The sequence below is a fragment of the Quercus robur genome, chromosome 2 (genome assembly GCF_932294415.1).
Source record: "Quercus robur chromosome 2, dhQueRobu3.1, whole genome shotgun sequence".
NCBI lineage: Eukaryota > Viridiplantae > Streptophyta > Magnoliopsida > Fagales > Fagaceae > Quercus > Quercus robur.
The window spans coordinates 16350431-16373842 of NC_065535.1; the positions used below are offsets into that span (position 1 = coordinate 16350431).

At 30.4% G+C, this 23412-nt stretch overlaps 1 protein-coding gene and 1 pseudogene across 1 annotated transcript; both read right to left on the reverse strand.

Moving 5' to 3' along the window:
* Positions 1 to 222: 222 nt before the first annotated feature.
* LOC126712638 (cinnamoyl-CoA reductase 1-like) lies at positions 223 to 3176 on the reverse strand. The gene is made up of 6 exons (XM_050412044.1): positions 2935 to 3176; positions 1662 to 1837; positions 1297 to 1482; positions 966 to 1128; positions 651 to 840; positions 223 to 463 (listed from the first exon to the last, which is right to left on the reverse strand). The coding sequence occupies exons 1-6, from the start codon at positions 3056 to 3058 to the stop codon at positions 331 to 333; spliced, it is 972 nt and encodes a 323-aa protein (XP_050268001.1). The 5' UTR covers positions 3059 to 3176; the 3' UTR covers positions 223 to 330.
* Positions 3177 to 16312: 13136 nt separating this feature from the next.
* Positions 16313 to 20882, reverse strand: LOC126712640 (cinnamoyl-CoA reductase 1-like; annotated as a pseudogene).
* Positions 20883 to 23412: the final 2530 nt, after the last annotated feature.

Consider the following 23412-nt stretch of genomic DNA (forward strand, 5'->3'; position numbering starts at 1 on the left):
TTTTTTAAATGAATTGAGAAGAAGCTGCTAAGTTAATTTCTTTAACATCTAATACCACCACAGGTAGAACCCAACATGTAGAGTTCCTTTTCACTCTAAATAAGAGATAGTAATCACTTATCCCAAAGACAACCACATAAAAGAGAATACTAAAAAGTAAGATTAAAATTTGGAATAACAGACTTAATGAAATAGTGATATGTAGACACATGCCAGAAGATATGCGGGTCCAAACTCAGTTTTGCTTTGAAATCATTATATTAAGCCATAACTGTTGCCTTTATGAAACCTATACTTAGTTAGGAAGATAAAAATTACAATCCAATGTTTTCAATCAATGAGTCCAGCCTTGCAATAGTTTTCAACGGAATCAATTAAAGATTCCTTCAATGGCCGGAAGCTCCAACCCAATTTTTGCAATTTCTCAGAACTCACCCTTTCTTCTTCATGCACTTCGGTAAAGCTGCCAATACAGAAATCATGAGTTGAGACAGCCCGATATGTTTATATAAACAACTAGAAAAAGAAAGATACTAGAGATGATTATTGGTGCTTTATTTGTCCTTTTGCACAACCACATTGATCCATAAATAGAAGCAACATTGAAAGATCACCTTTGTAAATAAAATAGAATCGAATGAGAAGCTTACTTCTTAGGATAGTTATAGTTGGGGTATATACTTTTCAGCAAGTCAATCAGATCCTTTGCCTTGATTATGTGTGCTATGCATATGTATCTTCCTTTGGCCTCAGGCTTTTGATAGGCCAATAGTAGTGCCTCAGCTACATCACGTACATCTACAATCCTTCGGAACTTGTTTTCTAGTGATTCAGAACCATCTACGTGATAATTAGGTGGTAGAAAATGAGATAAGTATACCTTCATTACAAAAAAAGAAGAAGAGAAGACATACATTTAAAAGCATGGAAGGATTAATGGAGATACTAATCTTACAGGCAAACACCTTTCAGAAGTTTCAAGATAACCACGCTGCTTGCATTCACTGAAGGCTGTAGAATTGGCCCTAAAATAAGGGAAGGACATACAGTTACAACATCAAGCCCACTTCTTTTTGCAAATTCCAAGGCCTCACTTTCTGCTTCCGTTTTAGAAAGACAATACCAGTTCTGTAAAAATTTAGAACTAGATCATTGAGTATACAAGTAGATACAATTTACCCAATCTATATTTCAGAATTGGTATGCAAGTAATTTTACTAAATTTGTATTGGAATCACACGATGTACAAAATAGAGCTACAAGCTCAACATACAATTGTATTTTGTGGTCAGTTACCTTAGTAGTTCTACAATATTCCTTATCAGACCAACATGTTTCATCAGTCACTTGATCCTTGGGCCAACTTGGATTCATGCCCACAGCAGCAAAAGAGGACACAACAACAACTCGCTTAACTTTTGCTTCAAGACATGCTTTCAGTACGTTAAGTGTGCCCTTTACAGCAGGCTCAATCACTTCTACCTTCAAAAAATATATATGAAAAAAGTGTGAAAAGGAAAAAAAAAATCTATGCATAATTTATTTACTACCTTAGGAAGGTAATATAATTATATTATTAAGGGCATCTTAGTAGATTTGTACTAGTTGATGCAAAACTATTTATTAATGGGGAAAAAGAAATCATAGATAGGTATTCTTGCCTCAGGGTTTGGTACTGTGGTTTTAGGAACTGGAACTGGACTAGCAACATGGAATACTCCAATGCACCCTTCAACTGCTGAACATATGGAGTCATAATCCAGTAATTCTGCCTTGAATAGTCTCAAGTTTGTGGATGCGTTCTCAAATTCACTCAAATGAGCATTCTTCACATCTCCTGCACACAATTTCCTAAAAGTCATCTTAAGAAGCATTCAAAAAATGATTTAGCAGCAAATTAATTACAGTTCTCCTAGATAGATTAAAAAATTTTTGTTTGATACAATTTCATTCTAAAAGACTAAAACTGAAAGTAGCAGTTAAGAGCATTATAGCTTAATTGACACTTTCTAGTGTTTCTAATGAAAATGTCTAAGGTTCAAATCCCCTAGGACCCCCACCATCCATTGTAACTATTTATTCATCCCATTGAAATAAAATTCTTAATATATATTGACGAATACAAATTCTCTCTACTACTTTTTGTGTTCCGCTTTATAATCCACCATGTGTCTGAATTTTTTCCCACATTTAAAACTTCATTTATTTTATAAAGAAAGTAAAAAAGAATACATGACAAGTTATGATTGCTAGATTGATAAAGTACAAAGTGGAACACAAAAAGTTCTATAGAGAATTTGTATTATATATTGACTTTTGATAGTTCTTTAAGTTAGTTCATTTGTTTTTGAAACTATTTGACATGATTACATTTCTTTTTCTTTTCTTTTAAAAAAAATATTTGACATGATTATATTACATTTTACACAAATAAAACATGTGGAAAAATTATGTCTATTCCAATTGCAAACGATTACAAAAAATGTCCTGGTTGAAGTAAAATTCCTTCTCTCAAAGGCCCTGTATCTCATTGCACTGAAACTAATAGTAAATTTTACATTAATATTTTCTGTTTCTATTTTTATCTACTAGTATAATTTGCTTTATATTAGCATTTAATGCATTTTCATTTTCGTTTCTTTTTGTTTTTCTTTTCCCTTAAGAACCAATGACATATTAAACAAAGAAAAACACCATCAGATCACAATTCACAACCTATATATATATATATATATATATAGGAATTTTGTTCCAAGCAATCATAAGCTGAAACAATATAAGTAGTCCATAGTAGGACTGATGAAACAGTAATACTTAAGAAGTCAGACGTACTAAGTAAGAATCAAATATACAAAAGAAATCAAAAATCCCTCCTCCCTTACTTTAAATGTATCAAAAAAGAAGAAGAGAGAGATAGAAAGGAAAATGAATTACCGGGTTGTCTAACTGTAGCGTGGACAATATAGTTGTTGGAGAGAAGTAGCTTTACGAGCCATGAGGCAAGGAACCCTCCTGCACCCGTTACACATACACTTCCCTTTTCGCTCTCAGCGGCCATTTCCAAACACAAGGATCACCCACAAACTAAAGTCAATCCCACTGTTTTTCTCTCTTTCTTTTCGTCTCTGTTCTATGAACTATGAAGATTCCTACTGCTAGTTGCCGTTTTTGACATTTTGTTTTTGTTTTTGTTTTTTTTTTTTTTTTTTTGGTTTCAATTTTTTTAATATCAAAAAGTCCAAAGGACCCAACTGGGGTTGGAGGAGATACCCTGACCAAAGCAAGAGGCAGCCCATGAGCCCAAGTTGTTATTTTTGGGGCCTAAAAAGTAGCCTATATCGGTGTAGAATAAATGTTCTTACTTCTTACTTCTTCTTCTTCTTTATTCTTTTTTTTTTTTTTTTAATAATTTTTTTATTTACAACACAGTAAAATATCAATAGCCTCTGAGCATGCACGTGACGCTCTTTTATTTTTTTTTTGAAAAAAGTTAATAATTTGCATCAATTATAATTTAAAATTACTACATTTTCTAATCATAAAATAACTAGGAGTGTGATGAGTGCTATTCGTTTGTACCAAATATTAAAATTATTGACCTTTCTCCAGGAGAATCTAGCCTTTTGCCCTTGTTTGGCAAAATATTTGGCAATATGCCCCTGTTTGCAAACTATATAGGGGCGTGCCCCTGTTTCGGTACTCGATGACACTAAAATCGAGTTACTTAAAGAACTCGGTTACCTTAAAATTGAGTTATGCCGGATCAAACTTAAAAAAAAAAAAAAAAAAAATTGCATAGAACTCGATTTTAGGGAGATCGAGTTCCAAAACGCCACTATAGGGCTAAAAAAAATGCCATTATAGGGCTCCCTCAACTTGTCATGGGACAATCACACTTAGGAAAAAAATTTGTAGGATAACGCTGCCATAGGGTTTTAAAACGTCACTATAGGGCTAAAAAAAAGGCCACCATAGGACTCCCTCAACTTGCCATGGGACAATCACACTTAGAATTTTTTTTTTTTTTTTTTTGGCAGGAAAACGCCGCTATAGGGCTTAAAAACGCCATTATAGGGCTCCCTGAACCTGGTATGGGATAATCGCACTTATTAAAAAAAAATTTGCAGAAAAATGCCTCTATAGGGATTAAAAACGCCACTATAGGGCTCCCTAAACTTTGTATGGGACGATTACACTATAAAAGTTTTTGCATGGAACTCGATTTCCAAGAACTCGAGTTCCATGCATTTTTATTTTATTTTTATTTTTAAGTTTGATCGGGCATAACTTGATTTTCTACAAATCGAGTATTTAATTGAAACTCGATTTTATGGTAATTGAGTATCAAAACAGGGGCACGCCCTTATATAGTTTGGAAATAGGGGCATATTGCTAAATTTTTTTTAAAAAAAGGGGTAAAATGCCAGAATCTCCCCTTTCCCCACAAAACACTCATCAGACCCCTAGATATTTTTATAATTGAAAAATGTAGTAACTCAATTTATAATGTATGTAAATTATTAACTTTTATTCAAAAAATAGAAAAGTCTTTGAGTACGCACGTGCTTAGAGGCTAGTATTCCTTAATTATCATCGGTTTTTGGCAATTTTGTTAATGCAGTAATCAATGTTTAAGTGATTGGTAGATAACGCTATAATTTAGTATTGTGTAGTACATATATTGTTTTCAAAATTCTCTAGGGAGAAATTGAGAGAGGAAGAAAGGTGAAGATATGTATTTGTGGATTAACCTTTGATTCTTTGAATCTAATGTTTGGATTAGAATCAAAAGAGAATTGATGAAGAGTAGCGGTTGTTCTTGTATGTTGTAACTACACGGATGATTTGGCAACAAAAATAAAAAACTGATCCGGATAAGATTTTTTATTTTATTTTAAACTCTTAAATAGTATTAATATTTTTATATGAGAAAGGCTCACGATTGTGAAGTTTTTTCTAATTAAAATTTTTTTAAACTGGCAAAATTCTAGTACAAAAGTTTCAAATGCCTAAAAAGACCAATATATATAAATAGTATTAATTATTTTATATGGGAAAGGCTCACAATTGTGAATTTTTTTAATAGTATTAATTTATTTATATAGGAAAGGATCACGATTGTGAAGTTATTATTTATTTAAATGAGCTAGAGTTATCATTACATTTTTTTATTGGAAAGCCTCTCATGTTGTCATAGTTTTTTTAGTCCTAAAATGTAGCCACTTAGTACACTTCCATAACAAAAGTTTCAAATGCCTAAAAAAAAATTTTATTTTATTTTTTATGGGAAAGGCTCTCACGTGAGCAACAATATCATTTAATTTTTAAAAATTTATTTTTAAATTGTATTTTCTTAAAAAAAGAAAAGAAAAGAAGTTGTAGTGAAAGGCACGATAATTGTTAGGGATAATTAATTAATTTCATAGGGAAGAGATGTGATTGAGAAAAATAAAGCTAAACTATAGGAGTTTCAATTAATGATATGTACATTAATATTCCAAAAAAAAAATTAAAAATAAATTGAATCCAACATAGAATTACACAAATTGATAAATATAGGCATAGTTAGGATAATTTTTTTTTCTTATATACAAAAAAAAGTTTTTAACAACCACTTGATAGATGACTTCCACTTTATGTGAGCTTTGAATTATACAATTATTTTGTAAAGTGTCTCACCCAAACTCATCCAATATGCCCATTATGCAATTCAATAAAATTGTTGATATGTCACTCTAAAAAAAAGACAAAAAAGATAGAGAGTAAGGATTAAATATAACTACTTTCTCTAAGTAATCTATTAACATATTAATTATACTGCAATCTTATCCAAATTGCATAGTTTGTCAATTTTAATGCTGTTTAAGGTTAACCTCCCAAAAAAAAAAAAAAAAAAAATATATATATATATATATATATACTGTTTAACGTATTTGTAAGGACACGATTATTTAATGGCCCAAGAATGACGTTGGGCTCGTACAAAAAAGATCCCTCACAATATGATTTGTAGAGAGTGGGCTTAAAAGGCTTGCCCTTGATCACGGGGCGATGGTCCGATCCTGATTTTAGGGGAACTCATGTAAAAAAGGGGGTTCAGCCTGAACATCCAAGCCCTACCGCTTCGTAGCCTAAGGGATTGGACTCCTCGGACTTATTCCGAGGAGCATTAAGTTCTTCCCCCTCTCTCCCCTTTCTCCCTTGGCTTTCGTTTCCATTTATACTCGTATTCCTCCTCCTCTTTAGGGTCCACATGTAAACTTTTTCTTCGGGGCAGAAGACTTGTCCTATCCGCCCATACCTCAAGTGGTTGGAGTAGACATAAAGGTTGAATAGCTTGGTCCAGAATAGGGGCTTGTCAGGTACAGAGTTCTCTACTACAGTATGAGTAGTCTTTTCACTTATCCTATCCGTGCATTAAACTCCTCCTTGACAATAGGTATCCTCAGATCAGGCCTTGGGCCTTGACATAGGGCGGGCCTGGGCCATGAATTTTCTGGCCCACAGTATTAATTATATTGCAATCTTATCCAAATTGCATAGTTTGTCAAGTTTAATACTATTTTTTCATTGGTTAAGATTGCAATATATATAATTAATTCGTTCATCTTTTTTGGTTAATAGTAGAGTAACACAGTTTGATACTTAATCCAAATTGTAAAGTTTATTTATTTTATATAAAAACAAATTTTACGTATTGTAATATTGTAATCAAAGAATTTTTTTTTTTTTTTTTTTACTAAATAAAGAATTTTATTAAAAGAACAAACTAAGACACAAAGAGAGTATCCTCTAAAGTCCTATGTACGTACTGTAATATTGTAATTAAAGAAAAGCAATGACTATTCCTAAATTGCACAATTTTTTCTTTAAACAAGGTTTTACGTACTGTAATATTGTAATCAATTTTTTTTCTTAAACAAAGTTCTACGTACTGTAATATTGTAATCAAAGAAAAGCAATGGGTATTCCATTTTGTAATCAAAGCAATGGGTATTCCATTTTGTAATCAAAGAAAAGCAATGAGTATTCCATTTTGTAATCAAAGAAAAGCAATGAGTATTCCCTTTTTTTAAGGTAATGAGTAGCTTTAACCCACAAATGCGTATCATACAAAAAGAAAAAATAATGATAAGGAAATATGGAAATAAAGAAAAGTACTTCAGAGTCCATATAATTAGAATAAGGAATAGCAAAAGTAACCTACCCAAATTTAACAAAAACCAACTACAAATTGCATAATCCTCATCAATAGACAAACTATTGGTGACCGTGATAAAAAAAAAAAAAAAAAGTGTTAGAAGACTATTTATTTCTTTATTAAAAAAAGAAAAAGAAAAGAACTATGTACATTGACATACCTGTTGTTTTCCTAAAAAAAAAGGAAAAAAGAAAAACTTGTTGAGATGGAAAAGCCATTTTTATTTGAGCAAGAACAATTAAAAAAGACCTTTTGTTTTTGTAAGTAGAGTTTCTTTTTCCTGTATCTATTTATGCAGTGACTGTAACACTTTACCAACCTTGATAAAAAAAAGAAAAGAAATTATCACAAAGAATACATATCACGTGTAAATATATATGTAAAATAAAAATAAAAATTACTAGAAGAGACAAACTAACCAAAGTTGCAGTTAGATAACACATCTGCTATGTAAGTCTCATAGCTTTTGAGCTTAATTAATTATTTATTTTTTTGAGAAACAACTTTCTTAATTAATATGCTGTGGACATCGAATTCCAAAAGAAGTTATAGAACAGTGGTATTAAATAGAATTTGGTGACAGAGAGGTTTCAAAAACATAAAAGCTTAAATTATCTGACATGAATGGAAAGAAAATGATGAGTAAATACCTTTTTGAGTGGCTTCTTCTAGCACGTAGTCACCTATTATCAAAATGCAAAAATGTTTGTTCCTCTTAGTATAAAAACTAAAAAGCAGGGACTTGAGGATGGAGATGGGAAGTATTTTATTTTATTTTTTTTACGGAAGAGATGGGAAGTAATTTGATAACAATATAATTGCTTAATGATAATGGGGAGATTTAAATTTGTTGGATAGAAGTTTGGAGTTGTGTCTGTGACTAAATCATGGGAGTACGACTGGTTTTTTTTTTTTTTTTTTTTAATCAATACGGCAGATGTGTTTTTACAAAGAAACGTGTGTTTGTTTTAATTTTAATTTTAATTTTTTTTATAAGTGGATAAAGCAATTTGAAAACCATTAAGAGAGTGGTCTTGTTTTGTAGGTAATGTTTTAGTTGAAGTTAAAGATGTATTTTTACGGGGTTGCCTTTTAGTTTTGTTTCTACTTAAACCTAGGAATGTAGGACTATTTTTGTACAACGAAATGTCCATACCAAACTGGAGAAACCCTTTAAATTATAGTATAGATAACATTTTTACACCAAATAAAATGTCAACTTAACATATATATAAAAAAAATGAAAAAAAAAAAATACTGAAACTTACCATAATTCAAAACAAAGATTTTGTAAAAAAGTTATGAGATTTTGTTGTATTTTTAAATTTTCACATTCTACAAAAGAAGTTAGAGAGAGAAGTTAGGAAAACAAGAAGAAAATGTAGCCTTGGATTCTGCACAATTTATATTTCTCACTGTTCGGAGTCCATCAAAACAGAATACTCCACTCATGACTTTTATCAGATGGCACAATTTTCTCTTCAATGTACAAAATCAAAGGGCTTGTTAAAAAATTAGGTCTCACAACAAAACGGGTTGGTTATAAGATTATCTTGTTGTGAAATCCAATTTTGACAATATTTTTAGATAAAATTGGTTGTTAAATAGTTGTAATAGAAACTAGAAGAGTAAGTCTAATATAACTACTCTATAAAAAAGTTGTTAAGTTATGATTTTCTAGTCATACTCGCCGATGAAACAACTCAAAAAAACTTGAACAATTTTTGAAAGTTTAGATGCCAAATTTCGTTATGGTCATAATGATGAACTCCATTCTCAACATTATTATTATTATTTTATGGTTTTTGAATTTTTGTATATAAAAATCATTTACCAACAAACAAATATAATTGATTTTAAAATATTAATGTTCAAAGATCTGAAGTCGAGCTAAGAATAAGCACTCTTCCCATGCTCACCAACAAACAAATATAATTGATTTAAAAATATTAATGTTCAAAGATCCGAAGTCGAGCTAAGGATAAGCACTCTTCCCATGCTCACTAAACTGACAATTTAATTATTGTTTGATAATGATGCTTGATTGCAAAGTCATCTTGTTGATGACAAGCTCAACTTCATCTCTCAACATAACGACCATTCTTACTTCAGACATCTATGTGTATATGTGTGTGCACATGCGCCACAAAGTCATCTTTTGCCAAGTGGTTGGTAGATGGCTGAAAATCAACAATCGACTAATTTAATTACAAAGTTGTTTTACTTGTGCTAATTTTTCCAATATTTCTACCCTAACTAATGAATATATTACTAATAAATTAGTCTTCCTTATTTTTTTGGATAGGAAAAAAAATATGCTTTTTCTAAAGTGCTACGGTTCAAATATTGGGTTTTGCTGATATAAAACCACCTGAACTCAACACAACCGATCTATACTCTATCTATACACTTGTCTCCCCACGTGATTCACCAAATGGATTGTCGCCCCCCATTCTTGACATGCATAAGTTGATGTCAATCTTGAACCCTTTTACTTCCAGTTAACACTGAATCTATATCTCAAGGAACTCCAACTCATTGGAATCATTGTGAGTCTATGACATCGTCACAACCTTGAATTTGGCCCAACTAAAGACTCCATGTTGAGATCCAACTACTCATGTGAAAGTGTGGTGTAGTTTCTACCAAAAAAGAAAGTGTGGTGTAGTCGACTCCAACCAATCTTTCAAGTGGTAAGAAGTGTCAACTCCCACCAACCGACTTGTTCAATTTGGGTGATACAATGATTAGGCTGATAGGCATCAGAACCCAAACTGACCCGATTTATCACCCTTAAATAAGAGGGCCTTGTTCTCCACTTTGTATATTACAGGTAAAGCCAAGGATATATATTTTTTTAATTGAAAAAAATTACTTCATTGATAAAGAACAAAATGCCTAAAAATGAATTTGACAATACTTTCTTAGGGTTGATTCTCTATTCTGGGTTTTCCATTTCCAGCTCAGGTGTAATAAGAGGGTTTTGCACTAAACAGACCTAGGCAAGAGATTCTTGTCAACTTCTAGAAAGAGACTAATATATTCACATTAAAAGAAACCCCAAGAAATATGAAATAGTTCATAATTTGAAATTATATGCGGTTACTTCCATATAACAAGACTTCATATTACTGTCATTATATGAGTTTAATCATTAATCATAAATGAACTGCAAGAACAACGGGAGAGGAATGCCAGACAATTTGAAAGCATTGAGAGAACTACGTAGAATTTTTTGTGTGTAACAATACCAAGGCAAATCCCCTCTAATTGTCTGTGTGTGGATGAACTTTTTGCTCATTTGCTGTACAGTTTTACCTTGAAAAATAAGTTTAAGAAAGAAAAAAAAAAAACTGTATAAACAAATAAACTAATAAGCTACTACCAAAACTTAGCTCTCAAAACTTTTTTTTATTCATTTTCAGGAAAATTGTTGCAAGCCTAAGAAAGCTTTGGGATAGGCAAGAGGTAGGCATGCACTATGACTACTTTCCATGTTCAGAGCAGAGTAAAAACCTGGTTTGAAGTAAATTGTTACGTTTAGCAGTCTTTTCTACATATTGCATACTGTAAACGATGCAGATGCTGCAAAGCTACAGAGATGAAGAAATTGACCAAAGAAGGTATAATCACTACTTATTCACTCTTGCTCCGTTACTCTGTCTCTGATGAAAAGTAAAACACCACCCACATGGCGTTAGCCTTACGAGTAGTTCTAGTACCACATAAATTGACAAAACTTTTACCACAATTATCTTATGTGTTAGACTGTGACTAGTTTCTTGTAACTTTCATATGAACACACCACTTTTCTCCACCATTCATGGTCTACCATGCGGACAGTTGTGGCACAAGTTGTGCCATTTTATGTGGTCTTAGAATTTTTCTAGCTTTAATTCACATATTTCTCAAGGTATCTAGTCCTAGAATGACATACAAATACTTGTAATGTTAGACAATAACAATGGCACAGTATTATTTAAAATTTTAATGACATACCAAAAACCAGATCCACCATTTTCAGCTCTTTGGTCAATGATAAGCTATGAATTATCTCAAAAGCCTAAATTCTAAGGAAATTGAGAATCTAAACTTCCCCTCATGTATAAATTCAAATCTCCCACCATAAGTAATACCAAAAAATGCATATATATATATATATATATAAGTTGAAACATAACATTTATTGTTACTACACTCCTGTTTATTACAATATTTTTTAATTTTTACTTTTTTTCTTCTCATATTATTTTCTATAAATTTCTTATTATTATCTCTCACATTCTCTCTTAAAGAGTGGTTATTCTCTCTCTCTCTCTCTCTCCCTTCATTTTTTTGAAAAACGTAGCATTGTGATTTTTAAAACTCTATTTTGAGTTTATATGTTTTGGTGTTGTATTTTTTTAGTTGTCCATTACAAGTAGCGTGTGTGTATATATACATATATCTCTTATAGTTTTGATTGGTTTGATTTTGTTTGAGTTAATACTTGATTATTTTGGAAGTAAGAATTTGAGTTTATATCAAAACACAATCTTGGCTATGCTAATAACAGATTAGCATTCAGTTCATTTCGGTCTATTTTGGTCCACTTCATCAATTTGGTCTGGTTCAATCTACTTCAGTCCACTTCGGTTAATTTGGGTCCAATTCGGTCTACTTTAGTACACTTGAGTTCAATTAGGTCCATTCGGTCTACTTAAGTCCAATACAGTCTATACGGTCCATTCCATCCAATTCGGTCCATTTGTTCTACTTCGGACCAATTTGTCCCATTCTGTCTATTCAGTCCACTTCGTTCCATTTGTGTCCAGTTCAATCCATTTTGGTACATTTTTATGCACTTATATATAAGGAAAAAATATGTTTGGGTTGAAAGTGCTTATTCTAAATCTAAATTTATATCAATATATATATATATATATATCTCAAACACGTAATATCTAAAATTTTAAGCATAAAATTTATTATTGTTACACTTTTGTTAAGCCACATTAATGTAGCATTTTAGTCCACTTTGGTCCGGCTAAATTTAAGTCAAAATCTTTTTAAACATTAATGCTATAAATATACAAATCTAATCTTTTATGCAGTTACTCATTTGTTTTAACGTCATTACTTTTAAATGAATTGCATGAGGTTGATTATACCTTCAAGCAAAATAAATAAATAAATAAATAAATAAAAATATATATATTCATATATATGTGTGTGTGTGTGTGTGTGTGTGTAATTTTTATTTAAATAAATTATTCAAATTTTTCGTTCTCTTAAAAGAGATTATTATGATAATCAAAACTCATAACAAACTTATACTGAATATGTATTATTTATTCTCAAAATTTTATTGTAGATAATTTATTCTCCCTAAAAATTAAACAATTTCAAAAAATACATAATTTTATCATTTTTTTTTTTTTTTTTTTTTATGTTTTTGATTGATACTATTCTTTTTTGAAATGATCATATTCTTCTAACTATTTTTATTATGCATTATATTTTCCTAATTTCTTTTGGTACAATTAAAATTTTTAAGTTTTAAAGTTATTATTCAAATTCTCATTCTCTTAAGTAGATTATTATGATGACCAAAACATATCATATAATCATAATTGATATTACACAAATAAGTAATGTTACTCTCGACCCAAACTTGTATTTTTCCATTCTTAAGTAGATAGAATAGGACCGAATGGGAACAAGGTGGACCGAATAAGAATGAATGTACAGATTAGGACTAAAGTGGACATATGGACCAAATAAGAACAAATAAGATCGAATAGGACTAAATTAGACTTAATAGGACCAATGTCATTTGAATAGGACTGAAGTGGACAAAATGCATCGAATAGGACCAATATGGATCGAATAGGACGAATGTGGACTAAATAGAACAAATGTGGATTGAATATGACCAATGTGGACCGAATAGAACTGAATTGGATAGAATAGGACCAATGTGGACTAAATGGACTCAATAGGACTAACCTAGACTAGATAGAACCGAAGTGGACCGAAGAGGACAAAATGGACCGAATAGGACTTTTGAATATTTATCACTTTTATTGCATTTTTAGGGATCATATTTCTAATTTATAATGTCTATTTTGTTTTTATTTTTTACTCAAAACTAAAGAGCTCAAATATATTAAAATTTTATACTTTTCAACCAAAAATAAAGAAAATAAAAAGAATTTTTGAGCTAAACTTGTGAAGGCAACCTACAAAAAGAATCAATTTAAGGCCCAATAAATCCAAAATTGACCGAAATTGACTGAGTGGACCAAATTGGACCAAAATGGATTGAAGTAGACCTAATTGGACTGAATAACAATTGTTTAATTTTTAAGGAGAACAAATTATGTTAAAAAAATTTAGAGAATAAATTATACATTGTATTACAATTACAAAATAATTATTTATTTTCATGCATAGCGTGGGTCTGCGACTAGTATATATAAAAATAGAGACCTCATGTTGGAGAGTATGAGATTGTACCATGTGGCACATTTGTTAAAGTTGTCTTTATTTAGGCTTCTATTTCAACAAAGTTTGTATTTATATCAAAGTATTAGTTCATTGAATTAGCCAATAGAGTAAATGCATATATTAATTATCTAAAGTTGTGCATTAATTATTTATATTAAATGAATTTATAAGATTATTTTTTATAAACTCTATATAAGAAATAATTTTTTGTTGGAATAATAATAATAGATATAGAATATGACATTCTTCCTCATGTTTAGTTGCTTTGACAACAATTGACACAAAAACCATTAAAAAATTAAATATTTTTGAATTCACTAAAATTAATCTTAACCCTATAAATGTCCTAAATCATTTTAGTGTAATATATATATATATATATGTGTGTGTGTGTGTGGGGGGGGGGGGGGGAGCATTGTAGCTAGTATTTATTCTATGTAATTAGAAAGATAATTGTTAGAGATATATATATTAGTTCATTAGCCTAGGCCCAAGCTTAATTCTATTTTGTCTGCAAGCCAAGTACTAGATATATATTAGTCTAGGGTTTAGTCTATTATATATATCCATGTTAGGACTCATTGTTACACCAATTTTATACTACAATACTCTTATATAATAAGGTTGTAACATTTAAGGGTCTTCTCCATGGAGGTAGGCCGTAAGGCAGAGCCACGTAACATGTGTTCTTATATTCCTATTTTATACTTCTCTCTTCTGCATCTATTCTAACATGTTCAACATGGTATATCAATGCTAATATTTAACAATAACTAATAGAATGAATATGTTTATTTTGTTATATTAATTATTTTAAGTGTAATGAAATTTTAATATCATTTTTTGAAGATTTATATGAGAAACAATTAATTTTTTTTAAGTGATGAACAATTGATTTGAAATATGGTATTCTTACTAAAATTTAGTAGTTTTTGCAACAATTGAAACAATGTCCAACAAAAAGGAAAAAAAAAATTTAGTAACACAAAATCAAGAATGTAAAAAAAAATAGTTGAAGGATATTTGCATTTTTTAGTAGACATGAAACATGCCTATCTATATAAGCCACTATGTCATGCAATTTTCAATTTGTAAACATAAATATATATATATATATATATATTTATATAGTATGATTAAATCATTATACTATTCTTAGTGTCTTTCTATTTTGTCTATAAAATAACTAAAGATTACCAGTTTTTACCAGGAAATTTATTTATTTATTTTTTTATACATTGATAATTGAGTGTAGGAGTTCTAAATCTTGAATGTCTCTATTGGAAATTGAGGTGGCAACTAGTTAAGCTAAATCTTTGGCACCAGCTAAGTTAAATCTTATTGAAATATTGGATAAAACTAATAATAAGTTGCATGGCACATCGTGCGAGAGTTTGGTTAATGAGAGGTGAGAGAAGCCACATTTCAAACTCAACCACATTCATCCCAAAGACCTACCACAAAAAAGAGAACATACCAAATGCAATTTTTTTACCCAAAAAAAGAAAAAAGAAAAAGAAAGAAAGTATTCTTTCATAATGCATCCAAACGCAGTTTAAGAAGATCAAGAATAGTATTTGATAGGATAGAATTTTAATATGTTTTAAGAGCATCTCCAATGGTGTAGCTAAAAGCAAAATAATCTCTATAATAGAGAATGAGACCAAAAAAATGGTTTCCAATAGATTCTCTAAACTCTGAATTTTTTTTGGCTCATGAACAGTATCTCATCAAATCTGATGGGCTACTGTACATTAGCAATTGAATTTTTTTGATTAAAAAATTATACCAGCTATTATTGTATCAATTCTTTCTCTCTCCTCCAGATTTCTTTTTTTTTCTCTCATTCTCTCCGTTGCTTCTCCAAAAAAGAAAAAAAGAAAAAAAAAAAAGAGAGAGAGAGAGAGTCGGAAAAAAAAAAGAGAGAATGAGAGTTGTTGGAATGTTCTTGAATGTGAGGGAGAAAAAGAAAATAAAAGAAGGGTTGGGGTGGGTAGAGATAGGCTGGACACGTGTGTGGAGGAGAAAAACAAGAAAAAAGAAAAAGAAAAAAAGAAATGAAAACGTATGGATGAGAATGAATTGAATGAAAGGAAAAATAATATAAAAAATAAAAAATCTTAATTGAGAAATGCTACCACAATATTTTCACAATAAATTTTAAGTAATAGATTGTTATTAGTTAATATTGGTGAGTAAAAAAATAATTTCAGCGGTGGGTTCAAATTAGAACTAGTAACAACTTTCCACATAAGATTTTGATGTGATTCTTGTGAAAGTATTGAAAAAAATGTTGTGAATATAACATTTTTTTTCATTGAAAAATATAATTGTTGAGAATGAATATAGGAAGAATAAATGATGATAAAAAAAGAATAAAGAATGAATGAAGAAATAATATTTAAATGAGATAGAGACTCTGTTGGAAAATGTATTTGAAAAAATGGGTAGTTAAAAAGTAAAAATTACTGTTTATTCTTCAAACAATACAAAAATGTGAAGAATCTGTTGGAGATGCTCTAAGGGGTCCATACTTGGGTCTGCTTCACAATCATTTTATTACGCTACTCATTATGAAACCCACCCTTCTTACTTGGGAAATGAAACCATGGTTGTATTTTTTCAATCAACAATTCCAGCGTTACGGTAGCTTTTCAATGGCATCAGTGAGAGTTTCCTTCAATTGCCGGTAACTCCAACCCAACCTCTGCAATTTCTTAGAACTCAGCCTCTTTTCGTCCTGCACCTGGGTAAAGCTGCCCATAGAAGCAAAATCCAGAAAACATGAATTGAGACACCCAAATATGTTATATAAACACCCAAAGATACAAGATATGATTGTTAGAGATTTGTTTATTCTATTGCACGGCCTCATTGATCCATAAGTAGACACCACACTGAAAGATCACCTTAGTAAATTAAATAGCATCAAAGATAAGCTTACTTCTTAGGATAGTTATAGTTGGGGTGTATACTCTTCAGCAAATCCACTAAATCCTTTGCATTGATCATGTGTGCTAAGCATATGTATCGTCCTTCAGCCTCAGGCTTTTCAAAGGCCAGAAGTAGTGCCTCAGCAACATCACGTACGTCTACAAGCATTGAAAGCTTGTTTTCTATTGATTCATTCCCACCTGCATGGAAATTGAGTGGTAAAAGAAGAGAGAAGTACCTCATACGGATCAAAAGAAGCCTGTTTAGGAGAAGAAAAACGGATTTTTCTAACAAATTTATCAGTAACACACTGATACTCATACAACACAAAAAGTTTCCATTGCAGCTACTTGCTTCTAAGCTAAGGAACAATAAGACAATGGAAAGAAAAAAAAGTAGAAATTCAAGCAACATAGAACTGAGTCAAAATTTTATATATGGTCTTTTAAAGCATGAAACATTAACTTGTGATGTTAATAGACAGCCTCATCAATACATAAACAGAGCTGTATATAAAATTACAATGAGTGGTTCTCCACTGTGTATATATATAAATATAAATGGGTGTCTATGTATGTTTATATTTATGTAACAGCTAGGAACGATACAAGGCTAATATTAACATTAGAGGCAGGTACCTTTCAGAAGTCTAATGATAATTAAGCTACTTGAATTTACTGTAGGCTGCAGAATCGGCCCCAAAACTAGGGAAGGACATACAGTTACAACATCAAGCCCACTTCTTTTTGCAAAATTCAATGCCTCACTTTCTGCTTCTATTTTAGAAAGCTGATACCAGCTCTGGAAAATTTTTGAACTAGACACTTTAGTGAACGTATGGAAACATTTTAACACAATCTATAAATCAGATTGCTATGCAAGAAATATCATAAAAATGTATTGTAATCACACATTGTACAAAATAAAGCAACAAGCTTAACATAAAATTGTATTTTGTGGTAGTTTACCTTTGTGGTTCTAAAATATTCCTTGTCAGACCAAGAAGTTTCATCCATCACTTGACCCTTGGGCCAGCTTGGATTCATCAGCAAAGTAGCAATAGAGGACACAAAAACAACCCGTTTAACTTTTGCTTCAACACATGCTTTCAGTACATTAAGTGTGCCCTTTACAGCTGTTTCAATCAATTCCACCTTCACAAAGTATATTAAATGTGAAAGGAAAAAATTATGTATGTGCAATAATATATCAAATACATTAGGAAGTTAATATCCAGATAACTACACCAACACTACATTGCACACTTAATTGTGTATATACGTATATATGTATTTTATTAAGGAGGTCTCTTGATAGATTTTGAACTAATTGATGGAAAACTATTTATTTATAGGGAAAAAGAAATCACAGTTAGGTATTCTTACCTCAGGGTTTGTTACTGTCGTTGAAGGCACTGCTGGACTAGAAACATGGAATACTCCAATGCAACCTTCAACTGCTGAACGTATTGAGCTATAATCCAGTAAGTCTGCCTTGAACAGTCTCAGGTTTTTGGATGCATTCTCAAATGTACTCAAATGAGCATATTTTGCATCTCCTGCACAGAATTTCCTCAACATTCAGTAAAATTATTTTGAAATGGCAAAACTCTAAAAAACTTTTTTGATACAAATTTGTTTTTTGAAAATTGGAAGTAGTAAATGGCATTTCCAGTATACATGGTCAACCCATAGAAATAAATTCTTACTATGATTTGATAGTTCCTCACAATGAGTCCATTTGTTTTCATAGTATTTGATATGATTATATTTTATTTTACACAAAAAAAAAAAAAAAAAAACTTGAGTCTATTCTCCCATTGAAAATGATATTAGATTTTCATTTTATTTTTTATTTGTGACTGATATTGAAATCCCAGTATCAATTCACTTGGGAAAACATACGCAACTAGGATATAGTCAATGATCCTATAGTTTATTGAGATAGAAACAACCATTGTGAGAAAATTGGATTCTCAAACCCCAAAAATATGAAGAACGAAGTATCTACTCATAGATTTTTTTTTTTTTTTTTTGGATCAGTACTCATAGATTATTCATTGGGAATGAAGATTTGCAACTTATTTTCCAACCAGGAAATATGGAATTAGCACAACAAACTAAGAAGTATGAAAAGCTCTATTTGGCAACATTGGAGTAAAATACAAAAGCATTAAAATAAATGACTAATACAATAAGTCGCCATAAAAGTAAAAGCAAAATTGGCCGCAATACATAGTTGGCCCCCGATTTTGACAATGAGTAATTTTAGTCCCTAAAGTTTAAGCAATTGCCTTTAGCTCTTAACATATTTAAAGTGATTGTTTTTAGTCCCAACTATGTCTAACAAAGGGATGATGTGTTAATTTTAAGTTTGGTCACATGGTTGTTCTGTTAGAAAGATTTAGCATATATTGATAGAAGGACCAAAAACGATCACTTTAAGTTTGCTAGAGACTAAGGTTGCGTTTAGCATTGGTTGAAAAATGCAACTTTTTTTTTTTATTCAGCATATTTTTGTTACTATTCATAGGTCCTATTGCACTTTTTGGTACTATTCATGAATTGCACTGTACTATTTCAACTAGTTTTTAGCTTTATCTACAGTACTTTCAGTAAAAAAATTTTAGTTTCAGTTAAATAAGTTGTTCCTAAATGGACTATAAAAGCAATAGTTTTGAACTTTTAGGGACTAAAATCGCTCATGAGCTAAGTTAAGAACCAACCATGTTCTTTGCATAGCTAAATTCTATGGTTGTTAAAGGGGAAAAAATAACAATTTTTTCATTAAGAAATTTTTTTTTTTTTGGTGAATAATTAATGATACTATTTTAAAAGTTCAAGTTTTAATTTGAAAACTAACAAAAATATATGATTTAGTGTCTGTTTAACATAATTAATTTTGCTAACTTATTTTACTATTCAGTTTATTTTGGCTATTATTTATGATTCTCATTGCACTTTTTGGTACTATTCATGAGCCCACTATACTATTTCAACTAATTTTTACTTTTATTTACAGTACTTTTAGCAAAAAGTTTTCAGTTTCAGCAAAATAAACGGATTCCAAATAGAACCTTAGTGTCCATTTGGCATTGATTATTTTTGTCAGCTTATTTTACTATTCAACTTATTTTTGCTACTATTCATGGGTTTCAATGCACTTTTTAGTACTATTCATGGGTCCCACTGTACTATTTCAGCTAACTTTTACATTTTTCTACAGTACTTTAAGCAAAAAGTTTTCAATTTTAACTAAATAAACTGTTTCTAAACGGACACTTAGTTTGTAATAGTCTTAAATTTCAGGATTTAATTTGAAACTTTTAAACTATAGGATTTTTTATTTATTTATTTATTATTTTGGATTTCAACTATAGCACCCATTTTAGGCTTAAAATATAGTTTAAAATGTAATTAATAATAATTTTATTTGACATGGACATTTTCAGTTCGTTATTTTTTTCTTCTCTTCCATTAACTATGAACAACCGGCTAGCAGTTAAACAATGAATCGATCGTCTGATCATGAGATGATTCAGATGACAGGGCATTTTATATTTATATACATAGGTTTCAACTTCCAAGCCACAATATATAACTATATAAGTTAAAAATCATTAAAAAAAAAAAAAAGACTACAATATCGTGAAACAGTAATCTTCAAGAAGCCAGGCTTAATGAATAAGCACACCAAAATGTACAAATGAAAAGGAGAGAAGGTAAGCATATATATATATATAGAGAGAGAAAGAGAGAAATGGATTCAAGTTATATCTGATATAACTTTAAGCAATATTATACTACCCAATATTTTTTAATTTGATGTTAATTTGACAAATCTACTATTCAATTATATTATTTTCGTATATTTTTTATACTTGCAAAATTTCAAAAAAAATCAAATATCAATAGTCGTGTCATAATCAATTTTTTAAATTCAATTTTTTTGTAATTTAAAATAATATATAAAACATAAGTTTATAGATCAAATGATAAATAACATCCGATTGACATGAAAATTAGCATGCATGTTGAGAACATATAAAACATTTAATCGTTGGGATTTTCAAAATACGAAAATTCAATTAAAAAAAAAAGTTATTTGGGCAACCCTATATATATACACACACATTATTACCGAGATGTCTAGCGGTTGCATGGACAACATAGTTGTGAGAGAGAAGAAGCTTGACGACCCACGAGCCAATGAACCCTCCTGCTCCTGTTACACATACAACTCCCTTCTCAGCTGCCATTTCCAAAGTTTCCATAACACTCATTTACAACTACATTCTTCTTCTTCCTTTATATCCCATCTCTTCTATGAGGTAAACTTTCAACGTGGCATCGACTGGCTGACAGGTATGAATCTCGTGATAACCGATAAATTTTGCTGAATTTTAGGTTAATTTACTAATTCAGTAATTTGGTCCTTCATTTTTTTTGGGTATCCTTGGAGTATTAATTATTTCAATTTTTGGTGCTCAACTTTTAAAATTAATTTCAACTAATGTGACAAAATTAACTGATATGAGCATACATTTTTTAGATTTCGATATGAGCAATTTAGCATACCTTAAAGGACAAAGTTTATCTACACTTTGTCCTACATTAAAAGTGTTATTATAGAAAGTGTAAAATAAACCTTGACGGCTACGGCGCGCTCTTAACTTTGGCCAGTCAACATTTCAAAGAAAAGACACGAGAAATATAAACTAAAGAAAAACGTCACTTTGCTTGTGCTGCCAATTGAAATAAAAAATTGTTCCTGCTCCTTCTGAACGTCGCAAACAGAGTTTTTGGTATCAGAAATATATCAAAAATGGGGTTAGATGTCTTCACTCTTGAGTTAACATGAGAGTTTTCTAGACTTCATTGCAACTTGAGGATGTCGTGGAAATCCTTAAGAAAGACAGACGGCCATATTTAAAATAGTCGGTACAGGTAGGTATGAGAGTTAATTTAGTATTCGAGGCCGTTTTGGTTTGATCAGGAGAACAAAATATTTCAATATATTTACCATTTAGGATTACTACTTGATATGTGTGTGTTTGTATTTATTTATATAAATATGAATTTATTAATTTTTATGTTTATCAGCATAAAATTTATAATCCACATATTTTATAAGCCTAAATATTAGCCTAAGTGCACTAACTCAATATATTAGTTAAATAACATGTTTTTTAACAATTTTTTTAATAAGTTTTTTTTTATGGGAGAGGCTCACATCCTATTTTTTTTTTTTTTTGGTTTTTTTTTTTTTTTTTTTTTGTTTCACACATCCAGTTTTGAAATCTCTAGTTTCCTCCCATCTATATATATAATAATAAGTAAAACTAAGAGAAAATCTAATTAGATTTCAAATTTTCAATTAAAGTTTAATTTTGCGCCACGTGACCCATCTAATCTAAGTTTTTAAATTTTGTTCCCAAGTGAGTTAACTCAATGTAAAAATAGGATTTCAATTAGAGTTTAATTTTGCGACATGTGTCCCATTTAATTTAATTTTTTTAATTTTTGTGTTAAATGAGTTTAATTTAATGTAAAAAACGAGAAGTCCAATATAAGTAAACTATATAAAAACATAATTTTTGAATAATTTTATATTTATGAGCCTTTTTTTATAGTTTATAAGTCATATATATATATATATGTGTGTGTGTGTGTGTGTGTCCCATCTAATCGATTTTTTTTTAAAATTTTTGTACCAACTGAGTTAATTTAGTGTAGAAACGAGAAGTCTAATATAAATAAATTATAAAAAATATAATCATATATCTAACTCTATATATAAAATTAGAGGAAGAGATAGTTTGAATGATTTTATATTTATGAGCTTCTTTTTTTTTTTTTTTTTTTTGTATAACTAAAAATAATTCAAATTTATAAGTCACACACACACACACACACACACACACACACACATACATATAGGTAAAGTTTAGAGAAAATCCAATTAAATTCTACAATTAAAGACCAATTTTGCGTCATGTGTCCTAAATTATTTATTTTTAAAGAGAGTTTTATTTCTTAATTTTGGAATCAAATGTTGGACCATAATATAAGTATCCATTCAAGTGAGTTATTGTGTACAAAACCAAAGAGTCTAGAATTAAAGAACATAAAAATTTTGGGATAATTACAGCAAACCCACCTGAGGTTTGGCCCATTTGCGCTTTGCCTACCTATGGTTCAAAACTTATCACTTTGCCCACCTGAGACGCCTTCCGTTAGAGATCTGTTACCCACCTCTCCCTTTGCCCTTAGAAAAACACATTTTTAGAGAAAAACAAACATAACAAAGATAAAAAAGTTAGGGCTTTTTATTGCTTAAGAACTTCTTTGAGAACAAAACACAAATCAACAATATTGCTATTCTCTTGTCCAATGGGTTATTCAAACATGTATTGGTTTGAATCTGTACTCTGAGCTGTTTCTTTGCCTAAAAAGCAATCTCCTATTTATCAAAGGCTGCCAAACATTTCACAAAGCTACCAAACAAAACTTAACTCTCTCTCTCTCTCTCTCTCTCTCTCTCTCTCTCTCTAAGCTTCAGCGGCGCAGCCATGGCTTCTCTATCAGCAGCGATCTCACACTCTTCTTTGCATGTCGTATTGGCTCACAACACAAAGTTGAAGAAGATCCACCAATCGCAATGCCGCACTCTTCCTCTTCCTCACCGGTCACCTATTTGCCGGTACACTTCACTTTTCCTTCATTATTTTTTTCTGTTAGTTTCTCAAGAAAGTTGAAGGAATCAATATATAAATCTATCTTTGTTTT

Bases quoted from the DNA above. Each gene is read 5' to 3' on its own strand.
- LOC126712638 (XM_050412044.1), bottom strand. From the start codon at position 3,058: ATGGCCGCTGAGAGCGAAAAGGGAAGTGTATGTGTAACGGGTGCAGGA. The intron at 841-965 runs GTGTTTGCCTGT...ATTATCACGTAG, and splicing joins TATCTTGAAACTTCTGAAAG to ATGGTTCTGAATCACTAGAA. The intron at 464-650 runs GTAAGCTTCTCA...CTGTATTGGCAG, and splicing joins AACTATAACTATCCTAAGAA to CTTTACCGAAGTGCATGAAG.